At 39.7% G+C, this 22874-nt stretch overlaps 1 protein-coding gene across 1 annotated transcript in view; it reads right to left on the reverse strand.

Annotated features, from left to right (window-relative positions):
• Nucleotides 1–22874, reverse strand: part of LOC122815448 (acetylserotonin O-methyltransferase-like) — a 485689-nt gene that overhangs the window by 30896 nt on the left and 431919 nt on the right. The window contains exon 7 of the mRNA XM_044087953.1: nucleotides 8975–9097. Within this exon, the coding sequence (XP_043943888.1) occupies nucleotides 8975–9097 (123 nt within the window). The remainder of the gene's footprint in view (nucleotides 1–8974; nucleotides 9098–22874) is intronic.

Consider the following 22874-nt stretch of genomic DNA (forward strand, 5'->3'; position numbering starts at 1 on the left):
GTGGAGCTTTTCTCCCAAGGACTCCATTGAAAACGGGTTCTTTGGGCCCAATGGACTATCCTGGTTAAACAAATGCAAATAAATAAATAAATAAAATAAATAAAAATTGCACCCACTTTGCAGTCATCTGCAAACTTGGTCATCCACAACTCCTTAGTTTTGGCCTGAACTTCTAACAAGTTTATACCAAGCAGTAAGGGGCCCAGCACTGACCCTGGGGCACACCACTGGTAACAGGTCTGCTGGTTGATGTGGAATCACCCACTTTGATAGTGTGTACAATTTGCGAGACAATTGGCAACCCATCTTACAACAAAGGAGTTTACATTCAGTTTGCTAAGTTTATCGGTAATGCCTGAGTGTGGGATTGTGTCAAAAGCCTTTGCCAAGATGAGGTATGCTGTGTGCACAGATCTGCCCTCATCATTGGCCCTGGTCACATTTGCAAAGAAATCCACTAGATTTAACAGGCAGGATCTGCCCTTGATGAAGTCAAATTTGCTTGGATCCAGGGTTTGGAGGTCACCTATGTGTTAATTTTTGAGGTTCATAATGCTACATTCCATGGACTTACAGATGAGGTTGGTCAGGCTTATGGGTCTGTAATTAACCAGGTCTGTTGCTAGGCCAACTTTGTGGAGGAGAATAACTGTTGCTGTTCTCCATTTCACAGGAACAAAGCCAGCGGTTAAGCTGTGATTGAAAAGGGTACTTAATGGTGATGCTAGTTCATGTTTTACTGTGTTTAGAAAACAGCCTGGGATGTCATCTGGTCCCATAAAGGCTGTATTTTATGCCTTGGATAAAGCTTTAATGACCTGCTCTTCAGATATGTAGGGTGGGTGGTGTTAGGGTAAGGTTTGTGATAAGTTTGGAAGGGGGGTCTATATCATTTTGTCTAACTTCCAAAAGTTCAAACGTCATATGGTGGACACCATATGATTGAACTTTTTTAAGATCGAACATTTTAACAGAAATCTCCATACAGCACAAAATGGGAAGATTTCCCTTTTCTGCACTGTAATGCAATCTTGGAGTTGGTATATTTAAAGAATGGGGATGTGGGGGTCAGAGCCCCCCCTCATGGGGGGTGCAGGGGGGGCTTTCCTCTATGCTTAAAAATTTCAGAAAGTTTTTTTGTACATTTTTTTTATTAGATTTTCGAACATTTGATGTTGACCATATGACTTCGAACTTTTAAATGTTCAATTATCTAATATAGACACTTGAGGGGATAAGGGAGTAAAACTTTCACCAAACTTATCTGCTAGCAAGTTCGCTATCTCTGTGGGGTCAGTGTGTATGATACCATTAGTCACTAGTTCTGATCAAGCTTTGGGTCCTACCTTTTAGGCTGTGTACATAGCTGTAAAAGGCCTTGTGGTTATCCTTGGATGTGCTTGCTACATTTTTCTCAAAGAAACCCTTAGAGGATTTGACAAGTTGTCTTGTTTGCCTGTTGAGGCTGAGGCGGGTGCTTTTCCATTGTTGGGGCCTCGCCTTTGTTTTCTTGGACAACTTTTTGCGATTATTGTAAAGCTTATTGATGCTGGATGTCCACCATGGTGGCTGGTTTTTACTCGGGGCTTTGGCTGTGATTCTTTCTGGTATAGATGAGTCTATGCACTTATGCAAGTGATTGTGCAGGGCTTTAATGGTAACTACAGCCTTCCGTAATCTGACGAATCCTGGCACCGGACAGACAGCTGATCATGACATTCTCCTTGTCCAGTCTGGTGAGGGGGACATCTGTGTGTCTCACTATGGAGTCTACAAAGACAAGAACAGTTGTTTTTTTGAGTGTTATGCCTTACATACTTGGTAGTGAGACACTAGTGTAAATATGCGCATGGGTGCTGTGGGAACTGTATTTGTTGTAGCAGTCTTGTGTTTTGCAGGCCTCTGGTGTTTTGGTAAGTTTTTTGAGAGAAACTCCATGTATGCTGATTTATGTGTTCGATGCATATTATGTGTATGAGTAGTGGTATTATGTGCATAAGTAGTAATGGGTGGACTGACAACCACTTCAGTGCTACTGTTTTCAGTGCAAGAAAGCATGGATTCAAGATTCTTGGAATAGATGCATCTCTCACTGTCTGTAAGAGTGAGTTATTAATAGAGGGTTGTCAGTGTACATGAGGCAATTGCTACACTGCCTCAAAAGACCTAAGTCAACAAGGTTGGCGGAAGAAACAAAGGTAGTCCAACTGTCCATAATGCTAGGTTGAAGAACTGTTATCACAAGGGGGGGGGGGGGGGGGGCTTTTCATGACTGATCAGGGAGGTGCTGAGTGGATGGATATTTCTACTGTTTTCTTTGCTGCTGGTTTAATAGGTTCCAGCTCACTAGCAGTACTTCTTTGACTGGAAAAGTGTTAAGGATGAGGACTATACTAATATGCTATGGCTGTATCTAACAGAAAATGTTGACTTTGTCTGGCTATGGCGCACAACTCAGTAGCAGTGTGGGATTGTGGGGTGCACAAACAAGCAGAAACAATGCCAGAAGCTAAAAACTTTAAAAAAATGTTGAAAAGGACCAATGAGGATGCCCTAGACCAACCACCCTTCAGCAGACAATTTCCAATCAGCACACTTCTCTCACTAGAGTGCAGAAGGGCCCTTTCCAATCAAAGATGGCCTGGAAAATGTGCTCACAATAAACAGCCACTACAAACCAACCCAGATGCAGCATACCTGTATCTGGACTATGCTACAGATAGTAGCTACCATAGTTTTGTCAGGAAACACTAGAGAATGTTTAACACAGCAGAACATAGCAGTGAGACACTAAAAAAACATTTTAAACAGCAGAAAATAGCAGTGAGACACTAAAAAAACATTTTAATCAGCAGAAAAAATACAAGGAGACTCTAAAGAATGTCTTAAACAGCTAACAATTCAGTTATTTTAACACTGCTTGGTGGGAAAACCAGAACAAGCAGAACAGGTAGAACAGCTTGCTTTACAACAGTGAAAAGTACCAGCAAATACTCAACAAACAGTGAAAACAGCAAAAAGAGATTTGCAAATGGTGAAAACTTCAATAAAATATGATTTAAGAGGCGTAGTAAAGCAGATTACACAGCATTTAAATACAGTATTAAATTTGACATCATAGGTTCATAGGTTGGTACTAGGCTATCAGCCCTAGGGCCTATACAAGCCTAGCCATAACAATTCCCTGGCTATTTCTTCACACAATATTTACTTCCCTGGACCCCTGTCTAGCAGGGCAACTGATGTAATCCCCCAGGGTTAATTTCCTATCTCCCATCCAATCATCAAGCTTTCTTTTGAAGAGGGCCAAGGAGGTGCTCTGCTTGACATGTATGGGCTGTCTATTCCAGAGTCTGGGGAGTCTCTGGGTCAGGAGCCTATCCCTCCAGCATGTTTTGTTCATTGTGATGACAATGTTTAGATTCCTGGAGCGTGTGGCTCTGAGGAATAAAAGTGCAGAAATAGTATAAATAAGTAAAAAAAGGCAACTTATGCCTGTTAAACCTGGTGGACTTCTTAGAGAATGCCACGAAAGCCCTCCACAAAAGGGGCGGTAAGTTGTCCTAGTGACATCCAGGTAACCCCAGATACTGGAATCAAATTAGATTATATTCAAAAAGAATTGCGCAAACTGGATCCAAACAAAGCACAGGGAGGAGAAGGAATTAGTAACAATGACCTGAGAACACTTCAGCAAGAACCTGTCTTCAAGGGTAAGGGGAATAGGACAAACCTAGAGTCTTATAGACCCTTAAGTCTACTTTCATGCTGTAGAAAAATAATGGAGAAGCTTATATTGGATAAGTTATTGTCAGAACTGGGTAGGTTGGGACTTGAAGCCATATATCAGCATGCATATGTTGAAAACAGATCTATTACCACCTGTAATGTGATGTTCTATAACAATATTATAATAATAGCTATGAATGAAAAATTGTGCTGTGATGTAATTTATATAGATTTAACTTCAGCATTTGACAGGGTCATACACAAAACACTGATCAATAAATTAGTACAACTAGGTATTGATGTACTGTTGATAAGATGGATAGATGCATAGTTTACAAGTAGGACATGACAAGTATCATAAAGCAGCTGGACAGGTGAAATCCTTGGTTACAGTCAGGGTGTCCCACAGGGGTCTGTCCTAGGCCCTTACTTGTTTAGATTGTTTGCTTCAGACTTAACTTTTTTATTGAGGTATTCTACAGCCTATATGCAAATGACCTGATATTGGGTAAACTGATTACATGTGTTACAGGTAAGGCATGTCTGCAAAATAACTTGACTAAATTGACCATTTGGGCACAGGAGAATAATATGCTGATAAATACATCAAAAACTAATCATTTGAAATTTGGGAGACATAAATTGAAATGTGAATATTTAATATAGCACACAGTAATTGAAACTATAACCCAGCCACTGGGGATGCCCGGATAAATGGGGAGGGTTGCATCAGGAAGGGCATCCGGTGTAAAATTTTGCCACATCATATATGCAGAAAACTGTACAGAAATTCATACCGGATCGGTCGAAGCCCGGGTTAACAACGAATACCACCAGTACTGTTGGCCAACAGGCTGCTGGCGAAAATTGGGCTACTGTTGGCCGAAGGAGGAGAAGAGGTGGAAGGCATGCCCGAAGGCAGGTAAAGGCTAGAACTGTGATAGTGAGGGTCGGAACTTTGAATGTTTGCAGTATGACTTGTATAGGGAGGGAGATAGCTGATATGATGAACCAAAGGGCGGTTGGTATACTGTGTGTGCAACAGACCAGATGGAAGGGGAGCAAGGCTAGGTGTATCGGAGGCGGTTTCAAATTGTTTTATCATTGTGTGGATGGGAGGAGAAATGGCTTAGGCATTATCCTGAAGGAACAGTATGCTAAGAGTGTTTTTGAGGTGAAAAGAGTGTTGGATAGAGTGTTGTTTATGAAGCTGGAAATTGATGGTGTAATGATGAATGTTGTTAGTGCATATGCTCCACAAGTTGGGTGTGCGATGGATGAGAAAGAAACAATTTGGAGTGAGTTGGATGAAGTGGTGATGACTGTACCCAAGGGTGAGAGACTGGTGATTGGAGCAGATTTCAGTGGGCATGTTGGTGAAGGCAACAGAGGGGATGAGGAAGTTATGGGTAGGTATGGTGTTAAGCAAAGGAATGCAGAAGGTCAGATGGTAGTGGATTTTGCAAAAAGGATGGACATGGCTGTGATGAATACGTATTTTAACAAGAGGGAGGAGCACAGGGTGACATACAAGAGTGGAGGAAGATTCACACAGGTGGATTATATCTTATGTAGAAGGGCCAATTTGAAGGAGATTGGAGACTGTAAAGTGGTGGCAGGGGAAAGTGTAGTTAGGCAGCATAGGATGGTGGTTTGTAGGATGACATTGGTGATCAAGAAGAGGAGGATGAGTGTGAGGGCAGCACCAAAGATCAAATGGTGGAAATTGAAAAAGGGTAATTGTGAGGTGATGTTCAGGGAAGAGTTAAGACAGGCACTGGGTGGCAGTGAAGAGTTACAAAATAGCTGAGTAACTACAGCAGAGCTAGTAAGACAGATGGCTAGAAGGGTGCTTGGTGTGACATCTGGAAAGAGGAAGGAGGACAAGGAGACCTGGTGGTAGAATGAAGAAGTACAGGAGAGTATACAGAGAAAGAGGTTGGCGAAAAACAAGTGGGATTGTCAAAGAGATGAAGAAAGTAGGCAAGAGTATAAGGAGATGAGGTGCATGGCAAACAGAGAGGTGGTGAAGGCTAAGGATAAGGCGTATAAAGAGTTGTATGAAAGGTTGGACACTAAGGAGGGAGAAAATTACCTGTACCGATTGGCTAGACAGAGGGACCGAACTAGTAAAGATGTGCAGCAGGTAAGGATGATAAAGGATAATGAGGGAAACATACTCACAAGTGAGGAGAGTGTGTTGAGCAGATGGAAAGAGTACTTTGAGGGGTTGATGAATGAAGAGAATGAGAGGGAGAGAAGGTTGGATGATGTGCGGATAGTGAATCATGAAGTGCAGTGGATTAGCAAGGAGGAAGTAAGGATAGCTATGAAGAGGATGAAGAACAGAAAGGCTGTTGGTCCAGTTTACATACCTGTGGAAGCATGGAGGTGTTTAGGTGAAATGGCAGTGGAGTTTTTAACTAGATTGTTTAATGAAATCTTGGAAAGTGAGAGGATGCCTGAGGAATGGAGAAAAAGTGTTTTGATACCGATTTTTTAAGAATAAGGGTGATGTGCAGAGCTGTAGTAACTACAGAGGAATTAAACTGATCAGTCACAGCATGAAGTTATGGGAAAGAGTAGCGGAAGCTAGGTTAAGAAAGGAGGTGATGACTAATGATCAGCAGTATGGTTTCATGCTGGGAAAGAGCACTACAGATGCGATGTTTGCTCTGAGAGTGTTGATGGAGAAGTACAGAGAAGGTCAGAAGGAGTTGTATTGTGTCTTTGTGGATTTAGAGAAAGCATAAGACAGAATGCCTACAGAAGAGTTGTGGTATTGTATGAGGAAGTCAGGAGTGTCAGAGAAGTATGTAAGAGTGGTACAGGATATGTACGAGGGTAGTGTGACAGCGGTAAAGTCTGCCATGGGAGTGATGGATGCATTTAAGGTGGAGGTGGGATTACATGAAGGATCAGCTCTGAGCTCTTTCTTATTTGCAATGGTGATGGACAGGTTGACAGATGAGATCAGACAGGAGTCCCCGTGGACTATGATGTTTGCAGATGACATTGTGATCTGTAGTGAGAGTAGGGAACAGGTGGAGGAGATCCTGGAGAGGTGGAGATATGTTCTAGAGAGAAGAGGAATGAAGGTCAGCAGGACTAAGACAGAGTATGTGTGTGTGAATGAGAGGGAGGATAGAGGAATGGTGAGGATGCAGGGAGTAGAGGTGGTGAAGGTGAATGAGTTTAAGTACTTGGGATCAACAGTTCAAAGTAATGGTGAGTGTGGAAGAGAGGTGAAGAAGAGATTACAGGCAGGATGGAGTGGGTGGAGAAGAGTGTCAGGAGTGATTTGTGACAGACGAGTACCAGTAAGAGTGAAAGGGAAGGTCTATAAGAGGGTAATGAGACCAGCTATGTTATATGGGTTGGAGACAGTGGCATTGACAAAAAGGCAGGAGTCAGAGCTTGACATGGCAGAGCTGAAGATGTTAAGATTTGCACTGGGTGTGATGAGGATGGACAGGATTAGGAATAACTATATTAGAGGGTCAGCCCGGGTTGGAAAGTTTGGAGACAAAGCCAGAGAGGCAAGATTACGTTGGTTTGGACATGTTTTGAGGAGGGATGCAGAGTATATTGGGAAAAAGATGCTAAGGATGAAGCTGCCAGGTAACAGGAAAAGAGGAAGGCCTAAGATAAGGTTTATGGATGTGGTAAGAGAGGACATGCAGGTGGTTGGTGTGACAGAGCAAGATGCAGAGGACAGAAAGAAATGGAAACAGTTGATCTGCTGTGGTGACCCCTAATGGGAGCAGCCGAAAGAAGAAGAAGACAGTGATTGAAACTGTAGACTCATTTAAGGACCTGGATATATGGATAGATTCAGTTATGAGTTTTTCTAAACATATCAATCAATTGGTTAATGATAGTTATAGAACTATAGGTTGTATAAAAAGATTTATACAGTCTAGGAAATTAAAAATGATGAAGTAATTATTTGTTAGTTACATTAGACCCAAACTTGAGTATGGAATAACAATATGGAAACCCTATAAGAAAACAAGCTTGAGTAAACTGGAAAGAGTACAGCAGAAATATACCAAGGGTATCCATGGATGTGAACATTTAAGTTATTATAAAAGACTAAAATATCTGAACTTGTACAGTGTCTCTTATAGATATCTAAGAGGAGATCTTATTCAGGTACATAGGAGACATCCACCTCTGGGAATGTTTGGGGCTATCAAAAAGTACTAGAGAATCATCAGATAACCTATGTAGAAGATTATGGTATTGAAGTGCCTGAAAAACACTGGAAATGTGAGCCACAAAGCATCGTAGAAAATGATGAAGTTTTCATCACATGGGATTACCCATTACCAACAGTTCAAAAGATAGATGCTAGAAAACTGGAAGTGGTCTGTGAAAAGAAGACAAAAGTAGCATTGATCATTGAAATCGCCACACCCATTGACATCAGTGTCTTGCATACAGAAAGACACACATTCATAAAATACCTCGATCTGCAGGTAGAAATGAGAGCAATGTGGAAGAAAGATACCCAGACAGTTCCAGTAGTAGTTGTAGGTGCAACAGGTGTTATAAAAAAGAATTTACAATCCTATTTAGATAATGTTGGCAATACACATAACCCCATACGAATTGCAGAAGGAGTCATTGCTGGGCACATAGCAGGTGCTGCGAGTTGCACTTTTGGCTGACATCAAAGATTAAAACAATACCAATTTCATGAACTTTAATCATACTTTGACCTAGGATTGGGGTCCATTCCTGTCATGGTATTATAAATCCAAAAGACTTGGAGAAATTAAAAAAGGCAGAATAGATTCTACAGGAATGAGAAGTATACTAATTGGTTTTCTGACAGAGTAGCTGATACACTGAACAGACTATCAAGTTACGTAAGTACTAGTTTAGATATTTTTAAGAACAACCTAGATATTATTATGGGGACAGGTGTTTTGGTATACTGGCAAGCTAGAAGGGCATTAATGCCCATGCTTGAAATATTTGTATGTATGTTCGTATGTATATTTGTCCATTCACTAACCATTCCCTTTCATACCCTGCATGCTCTACAGAAAGTAATGAATTATCTGACATATATAACACACCGAGCACTGCTATATTGTGCTTTATGTGCACTGCCTTTGGGGTGCACTTTTGTGAAGCTGTCACTTGAATATATCTTTTCCAATGCATGCATTGTACTTGGTTACTGTTTGTCTGTTTTTGCTCACAAATGCTGGTATTAAATAAAAGCTGTGCTTACCAGGGTTACATGCCTCGTAAACCTTCCTTAGAAGTTCAGTGCACTTCTCTTTGGGTAACACATGGATAACTCGTGCTAAGATGTACAGATCTGCTGATGGAATGGGATCCTGAAAAAAGTCTCCTGCAAACAAAACAAAGCATTACTGACAACGTGACACAATGCAACAGTCCAAATACCACAACACTGAAAATGTGTACTTTTTGAATTATAATTTTACTGTCACAGACATCTATGTTTTCCATATCAATAAATGACATTTTAGTAAGATGTACTTTACAGTGAATACTTGCAAACTTAGACCATAATCTATTATTTGATTGTTACAACTGATTTGATTTGATTCTATATCAAGTTTCTTTTTGTTGCATTTATATATTATGTACAAGCAAAATACAATCAAATGTCCAAGTCAGAGCAAACACTACAAAACCTTATTACAGTCTATGCATACAATAAATGAAAACAATAACTGATGGCTGCTTTATTACATAACAGACAGACCATTAACATTTAGTATTACGTTCACCTTAACATTTCCAGCTTTAATGACAGTTTGCATTATTAAGTGCTATTTAATGCAGAGGGATATTGGTGGGTAATAACATTAATTTAATTAACTTAACCAGTGAGTTGCTACCCATGACAGAAAAGCATATGAGGCTGACTATATAATACACAATTTATTTGTCATTTGTTAGTCAGGTTAGGGAATTAGTTAAAAGGCCCTTTTCAGCCACGATTAAGGCTAAAGGTACAAGGTAGGATGCATAGTGCATAGGAACATTCTTAGACAAGCAATGTATAGAGTGAAAAACTCATGGAGCAATAAAATATGCAAATCAGGGGATCATGAAAAAAATAGTAACGGACAAAATTTACTGGTAAAGACGTCAGTCTCTCCCCATGTCCAGGTCATGTGGTACATCTGGCAATGATCACTTTTTAGTGCCTATTGTTTTTGTAGCAGTTATGGGGTTTATGGGATTTTGTTGGTAGCCCAAAGCCAACCCTCTTCAAAGGGTGCACCACAGATTTGCATGCACACACTCACACCTAGGGCCAATTTAGAGTGTCCTGTCCACCTACTGTATGTCTTTAGAATGTGAGAGGAAACTGGAGCACCTAGAGGAAACCCATCTGAATTCAGGAAGGACTTTTAGACTCCCCACATAAGGCACCCCAGCCAAGAATAACCCAGCCAAGAATCGAAGCAGATGAATCTCTTGCTGTCAGGCAAAAATGCTACCTGCTACACCACTGTGACACCAAAAGACATCAATAGTTACAAAAAAAAATCCTTTCGTTAAAAATATGACATATTGTCCTTTTTAGCTTGAAGGCTAAGGACACTAAGTTTATTTACCAGGCCTTATTGGTGGACTGCCAAGATGGCTGTGCACTGATCAAAAGCTTTATTTCAGCTCTCCCAGTGTGAAAAAAGAAACTGAGAGATAAGGGCCAGTAACTACAGTAACTATGCCAGTTTTAGTAAATTCAGTTACTAGCTAGTACATGCATTGCTTGGATGCCAGTGAAGAAGCAAGTAAAGTAAATACAATTGCTCGTAGCTGCGCACCACGCTAACCAGCGCAACATCTTTGTGCATAGTTGTGCACCACGATAACCAGTGCAACGTCGGGCAACGTTGGGCAAAGTTGGTTAAACACACTCACACCTGCTTTGCTGTTCCTTAACCAGTCAGGTCTGCCCAGTAGGAAAATAAAAAGCAGTGACAGGGCTCGAACTCAGGATACTGTGCACTATAGTCACAGTACTTAACTACTAAGCCATGACAGCATTTCACAAGCATGCACTTTCAACAGACACATATCTATCAAAGAAATTTTAAACGTTGCCAACGTCAGCTAAGCAGACGTGCCCACAGCTGAGCTTTTTTAAAACTGGCCAATCACAAATAAGTGCGGGAAATGAGGCATATTTAAGCTCCACATGTAGGATTACTTGCTATAACTGGTTGTGGCTTCCTTCTGCAGTCAGCATGGCTGGTGTTGTTGAAGGCACTCGATTTACAGCGCAAAGCTAGGGAATCCAGGAGTCCAAAATTATGGTTTAACAAAAACAAAGACAGTAAGTTCACCAAAATCGGCTTCTTTAAATGCAATAAATCCACGAGCTGGTATGGGTCCAAAATCGATCTCTCTTTAATAAACAGATAACAGAAGTAAAAACAAAGTCAAATAAAAGTCCCTTAAGTTCACAAGATAAGCGCTTTCAATAAAAATCTTCTTCAGATTGTGATCTAGAGATGGGACTAACTTCCATTTTTAAGTGATATGCCTCTATATTACTGTCCAATCCATACACAGAAAAGGTAGTTTTCAGCCAATCCATAATGGTATTTCTCTACCTTATTTGCATACACGGATTCATACACTTCCATTTCCCGCCTTTTTGATTGCAATTCATAGTATGCAAATTAGGCTGCATACTCATCCAATCAGAAGTGTTAAAATAGTAAACTAGTGAATGGTAATGACTTGTTAATCTTGTTTACTTCTAAACATTGTTTAGAGACTCTTCCCTTCATAAAAATGTCTCCATGCACCAAATTACTTAAAAAGTCTTTAAAACAACATATACAAAAAGAACGGCTTAAGACCAATCCATTTAAATTATCTTTCAGCTCATTTCCATACGCGAAGCCGATCGTTTCCATTTGCACTTTTTCAGACACACATCAGTAGTCTACAAATTAGGCTTTATATTTAATCAGCAATACAAAATATCATACTTATGTAAGCTGGAAGTAACAAAGAATGGATATATCTGTTTATGTATTGTACCGACATCATAACAGGAAGAAACCAAACTGCCTTCGCTATCCTATAATTCTATAATCCTGTGATCTATAAAGGCCCATCATTTGTTCATACTTGGTAGCATTGTTGGAAAAGATGATATTACTTGGTGTTTAAAAGCACCATTTGTGGCTGATAACAGTTTATCAGAGTAACCAAATTGCTATGATTTTAATATGATTAAAAATATAGGTAACTTATAAATGCATCTGTTTATATCAAGGCAGTGTCACCTTTTACAAGGCCAACGGCCATACATTGTCATAATTAAAGGATCATTCATAAACATGTCTGTTTATATCAAAATAGCTTCACTCCCTATAGAGGCTTCTCAACATTTCCGTTTTAATACATTAAATTTCTTCTGTTTGCTACACACGAATACAATTCTATTCCAGAAATGTGAGTCAATAATCATTAAAGTAAGCAGACTGCTATAATATTACTGTAGTTGGATAATTAATGAACATATCTGTTCATATCAGGACAGTTTTCCTCTTTATGAGAACTTCTTAACATTTTCTATAGTTGAATGATTAATGAACGTATCCGTTTATTCATAAGAACTTCTTAAAATTTTTCTTTTATAAGTACATATCAGCAATTATCTATAGTATAATCAATGCTATTGCATGAAGCTAGGAAACGTCAAACCAAAATTTCCTTTGATATTGACTTAATAATAATGATGATCCTCATTTAATATTAACAATTCAGTATGCATTCTTATAACGCATTTCTTGGTGCATACGTCCTTTCTTTATATTCGGTCTCTTGAGTTTCAAAACTGGTTTTAGAGGAACGATACTATTTAAACCTGGGGGTTGATCAGCCCTCAGATTAATTGCCCATTTAGTTTCTCTTAACTCATTTAGATTTTCAATATCACCTTTCCTTGGTTCGATAAAAATATTTTCAATCAATTTTCAAACCACAAGGGCGGGAGACTTAAACCTTGACACGGTTATAAATAGAATGTGCTGGAGGGACAGATTCATCACCCAGAGACTCCCTATGCTGTGGAACAAAATCCCGGTACATGTGAGGCAGAGCACCTCGCTGGCCTTGTTCAAGAGGAATCTTGACCAATGGATGGGAGATCACAGATATACCCCAGGGATTACTTCAGTGTCACTGCTTGACAGAGGCACAGCAAAATGATAGGCATAGTTTTTATTCAAACTAAAGGGGTGGCAAAAGCCACATAACTATGGGCTAGGCTTATAAATGCCCTTGGGCAGATAGCCTAGTATGAACCTATGAACCTATGAACCTATTTGTACATAAATGTGTGTCCTCTATTCATGTCAACATGACAGGCTAGTGCATTGTGCATGTCTTTATTAATGATATCACTTTGATGTCTTTGTATTCTTTTTTTGAACAACTGATTAGTTTTGCCTATGTAAAAAGATGAACAATTTTTACAAGTTGCCAAATAAATGACATTACAGGTTTTACAAGTCGCCTTAACATTAAAGGTTTACTCTTTATCAGTGACAGGATGCACAGACTGATTGCTGATGTCTATCAGTGTACAAATGTTGCAATTGCCACACATAAAGGTGCCTTTACGTCCCTTTATTGGGTTATTATTTTGTGTGTTGGTGCATAAAAGCATTTTTATATTATTTTTGTTCTTATAACAGAACTGTGGTCTTTACCCAACAATATATTTTATCGGGTTCATGTCTATAGATCGACAACTTACTATATCGACATCCACGTCACCAACATCTGAAATAATCGACACCGCAACTCACGGACATTTAACAGGTAAGAGAATTAAATTTCGCTAATCATGACTACCATGTTTTAGTAAGAATGGCAGTGTTATGCATGTGTGGTAGGCATGATTAGCGAAATTTAATTCTCTTACCTGTTAAATGTCCGTGAGCTGCGGTGTCGATTCTTTCAGATGTCGGTGACGTGGATGTCGATATAGTAAGTTGTCGATCTATAGACATGAACCCATTTTATCTGCGGGTCCTGGGTTAAAACAGGCCAAAACTGATTTATCACTCTCAAAATTTGTGAATTATCAGTACTGTAAGTCACAGAGAACCTGATATTATCATTTACTTGTTTGGCTATATTGCGCCGTTCTATATTCTGAGGGTGTAGATCCTGGTCTTTGTACCCTCTTTCTTTGAGATTCTCCTGTAAGAATTTTACTTCTCTACTTCGTGCTGATTCCCGATTGCAATGTTTATAATCCTATTTGTCTCATTGGCAATATGTCTCAGATGCATAGCACTTTTTAATAGGTAGTGATTTCTCCATGTACTCTTTCTATGCAAGTCAAAGTCCAAAGTACCCGATTCATTGAAGCTGACACTAACATCCAAAACAATCCGATCTGAAGGTCAAATAAAAAGTGGTCATATCAAGATATTTATTAAATCGTCTAAATTGTTCCTCATCACCTTTCCATAAGATAAACCAATCATCAACAAAACGTCCATAATACAAAATATTATTCTGCCAAGGATTATTGATGTTTAATACAAATTGTTGTTCCCATTCAACAAGAACTAAATTGGAATAACTATTCACACAGGGGGTGCCCATGGCTACCCCCCACTTCTGTAAATAGATTTTTTTTCTCCATATACAAAATAGTTTTTCTCCAAAATCAATTCTAACAGGTCACAGATAAGCCGAGTTTCAGCTGTAGTTTTCTTAGTTGACATCACCCTTCTGATGGAATCGATTCCAATGTCATTTGGAATAGTAGTGAAAAGATTATTAACATCCAAAGTTGTTAACAGGAGATCACCTTCATTTACTATATTTTCCATAGATCTATTTAATTTGTTTAGGAAGTCATCTGTGTCTCTTAATACTGTTGTATATGAGTTTAGAAGTTCTCTTAATTCCTTTTCCACATACAATGATAAATTCTCTGTGGCCCATCCTTGGCCTGAAACTATTGGACTTAATAGAAGATCCTTCATATCTTTATGTATCTTTGGAAGTCCATTTATACATGGAACGGTGGGTTTAAGAACATCCATAAAATCAAAAAGATCCTTATCAATTTGTCTTTGTAAAACCATATCATTTAAACAAGAGCTATTTTTTTTTCATAGCTAGAGTTATTTCTGAAGGTGGAACTTCAATATATGTTTTGGAATCTTGCAACATCCTCTTCATCTTGTTGGCATACCATGCCATGTCCATCATAACTATGGCTCCCCCTTTGTAAGCTGGTCTCAAAGTAACATCATGGTTTCGTTGCAAGTTGAGTATTGCTTCCTTTTCTTCAGAGATAATATTTCTATAGTGTTTGATACTAGGGCCCATTCTTAACTTTGCAACCTCATTCATACAAAGCCTAGTAAATAGCTTTACAGCTGGATGACTAACTGGAACAAAAGTACTAGGTTTCTTTAACTTATTACTCTGTTCCTGTTTGGTGCCAAAAATATTCTTTAAAGCCACATATCGTCTAAAGCATTTCAAATCAATTACAAATTCATCTAGATCCGATCTTAATGATGGAATGAGGGATAGTCCTTTTTGTAATATAGAAAACTCAGCTGATGTAATGACATGTTTAGAAATATTTATTATCAATGATCTTTCTCCATATGAGGCTTCTTCCTTTTCCTGTCTTGACTCTGTGATATGTAACCCTTGAATTGGTTCTGCTTCAAAAAAATTGGCAAAGATGCATTTGTTTTTACTTTTGTTATCTGTTTATTAAAGAGAGATCGATTATGGACCCATACTAGCTCGTGGATTTATTGCATTTAAAGAAGCTGATTTTGGTGAACTTACTACCTTTGTTTTTGTTTTACACTTTTGAGACAGTTCACCACAGCGTTGGGGGAATTTTTGTTTTTATTACAAAATTATGGTTTGGCTCCTCATCAACAAACATGAGGAATGACTCCTGCAGGGCCAGTACCATGGTACCCAATATAAAACGGAGGCCTGGAACAGTCTTGCTCGTGATCTCACCAGTGCCACTGGTGTTCCTCAGACTGGTGAGCAGGTCAGGCACCATTATTCTGACCTGAAGCTGTGTAGGGGGGATGAACTGGACCGGTGGATCCAGGAATCCCATACAATGCCTAATGCCCCAGTACTGAGTAAGTAACCATTGTATTAAGTAGTTAAGAATTGCTCTGCTTGTCTATACTATGGTGTAGAGGTTAGAGACTGCATTTACTTCACAGCTGCAGGTGACCGGGCTATGAACCTGCAAGCCCATGAAGATAGGCTGCAAAGGCTGCGTCATGAGGCAGGTTAGTAATTATTCTGCATGTACTGTTATATAAAATAAATGAGAGAGCCTGCAAAAAGTCTTTTAACCCAATAAATAAAGGTGTAATAATCCTTTAATAAATGTATGATTCATTGAGTGTGTCTGTGTCATTTTCTTTGATATGCTGTTGTACTGTTGCATTCTACAAATAGTACTGTTGTATTAATCAGTGTCAACCCACACTTGGGTAGGCCCATATAACATGGATGAAGGGAGTGCCAGTAGCTTGTATGCATATGTACAGTCCTCAACTGTTGGTTCATGCCCAGCATGTACAGGTTAATCTGTTACATGAGTAGCTTGGTATTGTGTTCCCCAGAAATGTCAGTGTGCTGCCAGAAATGTAGGGAGCTGTTAACATATAACTGATACTTTCACCTGAACATATCTAGATAATTATATGAAAGTAGAGCTGTCAATGTACCATCTCAGCAGTAGTGTGTGTGTGAGCAACTCTAAAAATATGTTGCAGTAACATCTGCATCTTGGACAGTTTGTATGTAAGGTACAGCTCATGTATATAATGATCTAGCAAAATCCAACTGCACAATATCAGGACATTGGGTAGTGTAATAATACATGTAAGGGACATATAACTGCAGTTAATAGGAATGTAGTGAAAACTAGAAGGATATATAAGTTGTTAATTGAGCTATCCTTTTCCACCCTACTGTATGTGCATAAAAAATGCAATTCCACACCTCAATCGGTATGTCTAATCTCAAAATATTTGTTGGGACATATGTACTATTGGTTTATAAATATTTGCATTTATTTCTATGCATTTGCCCTGTTAAAATACCACAATATTGGTGGCCTGTTGCCATCAATTCAACCTGCATGCTGTTGTAATGTCCACTATTGTTCTGTATATGCATGTGTCATGCTTGCTTTTCAACTGTTGAAAATCTGGTGTGTTGGGTTAATGGGAATACTTCTGCATGCTGTTATAACTAATTGGCAATGCTGTTGACTGTTACTAACCCATATCTTTATTAAACTCTCCAAAACATAGTTAGTATGGGAAGGCCGGTCCAAGCAGACCCACCTGTCCCACATCAGCTGGCCATGGCATCTAGCACCAGCAGATCTGGTGCCCAGCCTGGGACCTCCTCCTCCATTGGCCCTGTGCCACCTTTGGGTGGAAGCACTGCAGGGGATGGGGCTCAGACCCCCTGTGCAAGTGTGGGCGGAAAGGCACCTATCACCCTTCATACGGTCCAGGCTGTGGTGCGTAGAGAGATTGAATGTTCTGTTGCAGAACCTCTACGCCAGCTTGAGGCCCGAGTGGCAAAACTCCTGGGTCAGCCTGCCTCTCCTACACAGCCCCCAGCACAGCCACCTTCTGAGCCATGAAGGTGTAGTGGTGACTGCCCATGGGTGGGGACCTCAGTCCCACTGTTTCTATCTGGGGGCTCATGGGCTTGTGATTTCCAAACATCCCTCCCCATCAAAGCTGTTTACCCACCATGTGTCATATACCGCCCCTGTATGCGTCTTGTTTGTCTTGTCTGTTTACCTCCCCAACCTACCTCCCCAAATATACCTACTTCCCCTACCCCACATTCCACTCTCACCTGAAAAAAAAAAGGGCAATCTGCTCCCAAAAAAAAAAAAGTTATGCCCCATACATTGATGCCCAATTTGCCCACATGTCAACTGGACACATGAAATAATATTTAATTGGCATTACAACATGCTTTGTTGTCCTCACCCCTCTCTCAGGGTTTGAAGGGTTCATATCTACCTACAAATTTATTGCATATGCACAGCTGTTGTTGTTGAAGAAATGGGCAGCTATGGATCTTCCCTACACCCGTCCTGCACATCCCAAGCTATTTTGCGTACTGTATTTCCCTCTTTGTGCCCCTTTTTCACCACTTTCCTATCTCCCCATTTTTCTTTTCTTTCAAAGAAATTAGCACGGGAGTGAGCGGGAGTAAGCACTATTAAACAGTAGTGAGTGGGTTTGCCGTGAGTTTGAGCTTTATTTGCGCTTGGCTAAGCAATACACAGCATTGCGCAAACCTGCTTAAAACTGCTTAAAAGTGCCTTAGTCACTCTGTATGTGAGGGCCCTTGTTCTGCTCAGGAACAAAATAAAACACCTCTGTAAGACTCGATCCCCGGACCCTGCACACGCTACACAACATGAAGTTCCACTAAGCCATGATAGATATACATCAAGTTGGTGCTTAAATAATTATATCATGCATCAGAATGAGTGAGTGTAAAGGAAAATTTGGAATACCATACCACACAACTTGTTCTGTGGATGTTGACCAGCAGTTGTTGTGGGATTGCATTACATGACTGTGATAAGAGAAGCAGCCATTCTAGCATGAAATAATGTTACACCATCACCTTACAACCCCACACAGTATCACAGCAGGACAAACACTGGCATATCTGTTTAGGGCAGAGGGCATACCTCTCAACTGTCCCTAATTTTCAGGGACGTCCCTGATTTTGACCCATATTTTAGCTCTGTATCCCTCCTAAAATTACTGACTTTGGGCAGAAAGGTGGTGAAATACACTTAATGAATAATGACAATAATTAGGAGTTAGACACTTCTTTTAAAACAGAAAAGGTGTATTCATTCATATGTTCTGATTCTCTCATTGTTTCAACTTAATGGCACTAATATTTTAAAGGTGTCTCTGATTGTCCCTGAGTATTTCTTGACTTTTCTCTGATTCTGTTCAAATATGTACCTGATTGGTTGAGAGGTCTGGAAGATGCATAAACACAGAGGCATATTAGCCTTTCTTCTGTTACACACTGTGCAAATAGCTTTGGAAGGAGTTTCTGAAGCATACCCTTATGTAGGAATACAACATTGAAATACAAATGGATGTAGCCATGTACTGGCAGCAAGCAACTATAAGAATGCCATTGCTCTATTGCTGAAAAGACCTGTGTGGTGCACAGACAAAAAATAACAGGCTATTCTCTGGCTATCATGTACATTATATAAACATGGGTGTGACAGAACAACACATGCATTATAGTCATATTAAAGTGTAGCTTAGCACTGGCAACTGCTGTAGCAGTCTAGTAAGCTTTTCTAGCATCTGTTGCCATATATACCCCCCTAATGTTAGTCTGTGTTCATATGTGATACCTGTTTGTGTTGCAGCAAGGCCCAACAGTTCAGCTGTGAGGTCCAGAGACTTACAACAGTGTGGACCATGTGTGTGTATGCCACACACATACATAGAAATACATATGTGTCATATATATTCACATCTGTATATGTGCATAGAGCAGGGGACATATTGCAACTGTTTGCGAATGGGGTAGATATATATGTTGATGAAGGTTAGTATGCGCATATTTGTATGTAGGTTTTAGTGTGTGACAAACAAGACAGCATACATTGCTGGTATATGACATGTGGTGGTTAAACACTGTGGTGGTTCGTTCAGTTTGCAATGTTGAAACCAGTAAGGCCTGCTAAAGCTACCTGGGCTGTGAACACCTTCAATGCATTTATCCCAAGACTGTGTGATGTTATTACATTACTGTACACCTTACATCCTTTGTATAATTGATATTCTCACTATGAAAGGTGAAATGCATATGTGTTATTGTATAGATATATATATATATATATATATATATATATATATATATATATATATATATATATATATGTGTGTGTGTGTGTGTGTGTGTGTATATATATATATATATATATATATATATATATATATATATGTGTGTGTGTGTGTATATATATATATATATATATATATATATATATATATATATATATACATATACATACATAGATTCTCTGTACTGTTGACTGACTGTGATGGTCAATATTTTTGTGAATATGTCAAAGATATGTATCTGTGGGATAGCTTACTGGGAAACTGTTTATTTTATGGTATTCTGGGTCCTTGCTTTGATCCTAGTAAAAGCTGTGTATTCTGTTGCTAGGCAGAACAAGTGCTATTGCATACAGTGTGATTAAGTCCCATGGTTTTAACTAGGGTGTGTCTTTGGAGGCTAAAGCACTACATCTATGATTACTGATTGGTACCGATGTTGAATGCAAATCCTGTGTGTACTGTAGTACTAACTGAAGCTCTGGGCCTGTACAGCAAAGTATGGTGTATGTTCACATTGCTTGCATCCACTGTTTTGTGCGGTCCCTGTATTCATCGCAGATTACATTTCTCAAGATTAAAGTTGTGTAAGTACTGACACACAGTACTGTATAGTACACACTGAAAGCTTTTCTGGGTTGTCATACCTTTGTGTCCTGTAATTATGTCTGACGTGTGTGTGGGTATGTCTGTAACATGTCCTTTGACATATGTGTGGTAAAACATATAACTGTGTATCTAGCAACATTCATAGTGTACTACAGCAGTATGTGACCTATATTCCCAATTGTGCACATATTTTGGCCATGGGTTTGGCATTAACAAGTTGTGTGGTATAATATTAATACATTTACTGGACCTTACACTGATTGTGATAGATGATAATTTTCTTTACACATCAGCTTGATGTATATCTGCTGTGGCTAGGTGGTGCATCGTGTTGCATACAGTGTGCCAGGTACTCTTGTATAGTCTTATATAGTGATTTTATTTTGTTGCTGTGCAGAACATGGTTCATTGGATAGAGAGTGAGCAAGGCACTTTCAAGCAGTTGTGGGGTGAGCAGTGATAAGCGGCAGTTACAGTGTTTCACTCTCGGTTAGCTTATTGGTTGCTATATATGGCAGTTCAGTGATATCTGTACTGTATAATGTTAAATGTGTCATATGACTTGCTCAGACATATTTTTGTATTTATGTCTTCCAGGGATCATGGCCCACCACAGGAACCCAAGCTGCAATAGGGCTGAAGATTATATCATCACTAGCAGTATGATTCAGCACTACCGTGTACTGTTTTCACAAACCAACCAGGACCAGCAGGAGTGTACTGCAATGTGGCAAGATCTTGTCTGCAGGGTCAATGAGGTAGGCCTGCATAACCGCAGATATGAGCAGGTACGCCACCACTGCAGTGATCTTCTCTGACATGTCCGTCAGCATGCCACTGATGTGCATACGGAACAGCTTGCAACAGGGGGTGATGTTAGGATCCACCCCCCCTCACCAGAGTGGAGGAGCTGCTCATGAGCCTGGTGCACCTGCCCAACAAGAACAGCAGCAGACATACACCATGATGGAGGTTGGAGCCACCCAGCAAGCACACCTGGACCATGCAGGTAACATGGCATATCTGTAGACTACTGTTATCTGTATTGGTAGATCATGCATATGTGAGATGTGGAATGTGTCATTTAAAGATGTGGAGCCTGTTGTTGTGCAATACTGATCATTTGGAACATAATCTGTAGCCCTATGAATGTAAACTGTTGTTGTACTGTAAGATTGCAAACACACAGTAGCAATGCCACAGTTGTGGCCACTGACAAACTGTCTCATCTCTATGTAGGTACCTCTGGGGTGACGTCAAGTCAGCAGACAGATGCTGGTGAGTGTATTCTACATTTATTATTGGAAATAAAAAGTGCATGTCATAGTTAAGGTTTAGGCCATGTACACATGTAACACACCTACCCATAATGCATGCTGTGAATGTTTGGTGTAAGAGCATGCACATCTCACTAATGTGATTAGCAGCCTCAAACACATGCAATACCTTGACCATCTCAAACAAATGTGGCCAGACTGTAGTGACCATTGGATAGGCACAGTTGATACTCAACATGCACATAACATACACATCTATGTCAAACACAGAGCATTTTAACATGCAACACATAAAGGATTCCCAAACCCTCTGTAAAGACACACTCCAGTATCCAAAATCTCATCCACACATTACACATAATATACCTGAGGGGTAGAGGCCTATCTTGGGGCATTTAAACACTCTGCAACACACTACACATTCATGTCAGGGAATGATCCTTATTGACCTCCTTACAAACTCACGTAACAGCTGGTTTTGAAATGGTGAATTTAGCCAAGGTACTACAGTTCCGGCACAGCACGATCTGTGCTGGTTTGTGAAACATTTGTAGCCTTGAGTGATCACCTGATGCTTCATGATGATGGCCTATGGCACTATACCCCATCCAGTTATTGTAACCACAGTACTACACATAGCTGTCATTGCTACACACCATATTGATGCGCGTGTGTGCACACAGATGCACCTCTAAACAGTATGCATGCCAATCAGCATTTGCACAACTGACACATATATGTCTTGTAATGCTATTGAGTGGCTAGGTCATATGACACATATTGGGTATGTGTAGTGTTTAAATATGCAGTTGTGTTTTAGCATGCCATGCCATGGATGAGACTGGCATGTCCACAATATGATCTACACTCACCATAAGTACCGTACATTGGGTATGTGGCCGAATGGTATTCCATCAATTATCCATGCACCACTGATGATATTATGTGAATACTCATCATGCATGTGCTAAAAACGTGTCCACAATTATTTACTAAAGACACAGAGGCTGTAATTAGCATTGGATACCTATCTGACACACACATACACATCCAGCAATGGTATGTACACCTGTGAGTTATAGTGCACAGTACATCACAGGGTTATGAATACTTGCACAGCAATGTTGTGTCCATGTATGCATTGTGTTCCAGGGGGACGGTCATCACTGAATAACAAAACACATGCATCAAAGCCATGTATACTGTTAGTAACGTGGATTGACTACACTTGCACTGCATGCTGTTGAGCAACACATGTCCTGCATGCTGACAGGTGTGATATGACTGTTTTGCTTGTAAT

The sequence above is a fragment of the Protopterus annectens genome, chromosome 1.part1, assembly GCF_019279795.1.
Source record: "Protopterus annectens isolate FY-2018-M chromosome 1.part1, PAN1.0, whole genome shotgun sequence".
NCBI lineage: Eukaryota > Metazoa > Chordata > Ceratodontiformes > Protopteridae > Protopterus > Protopterus annectens.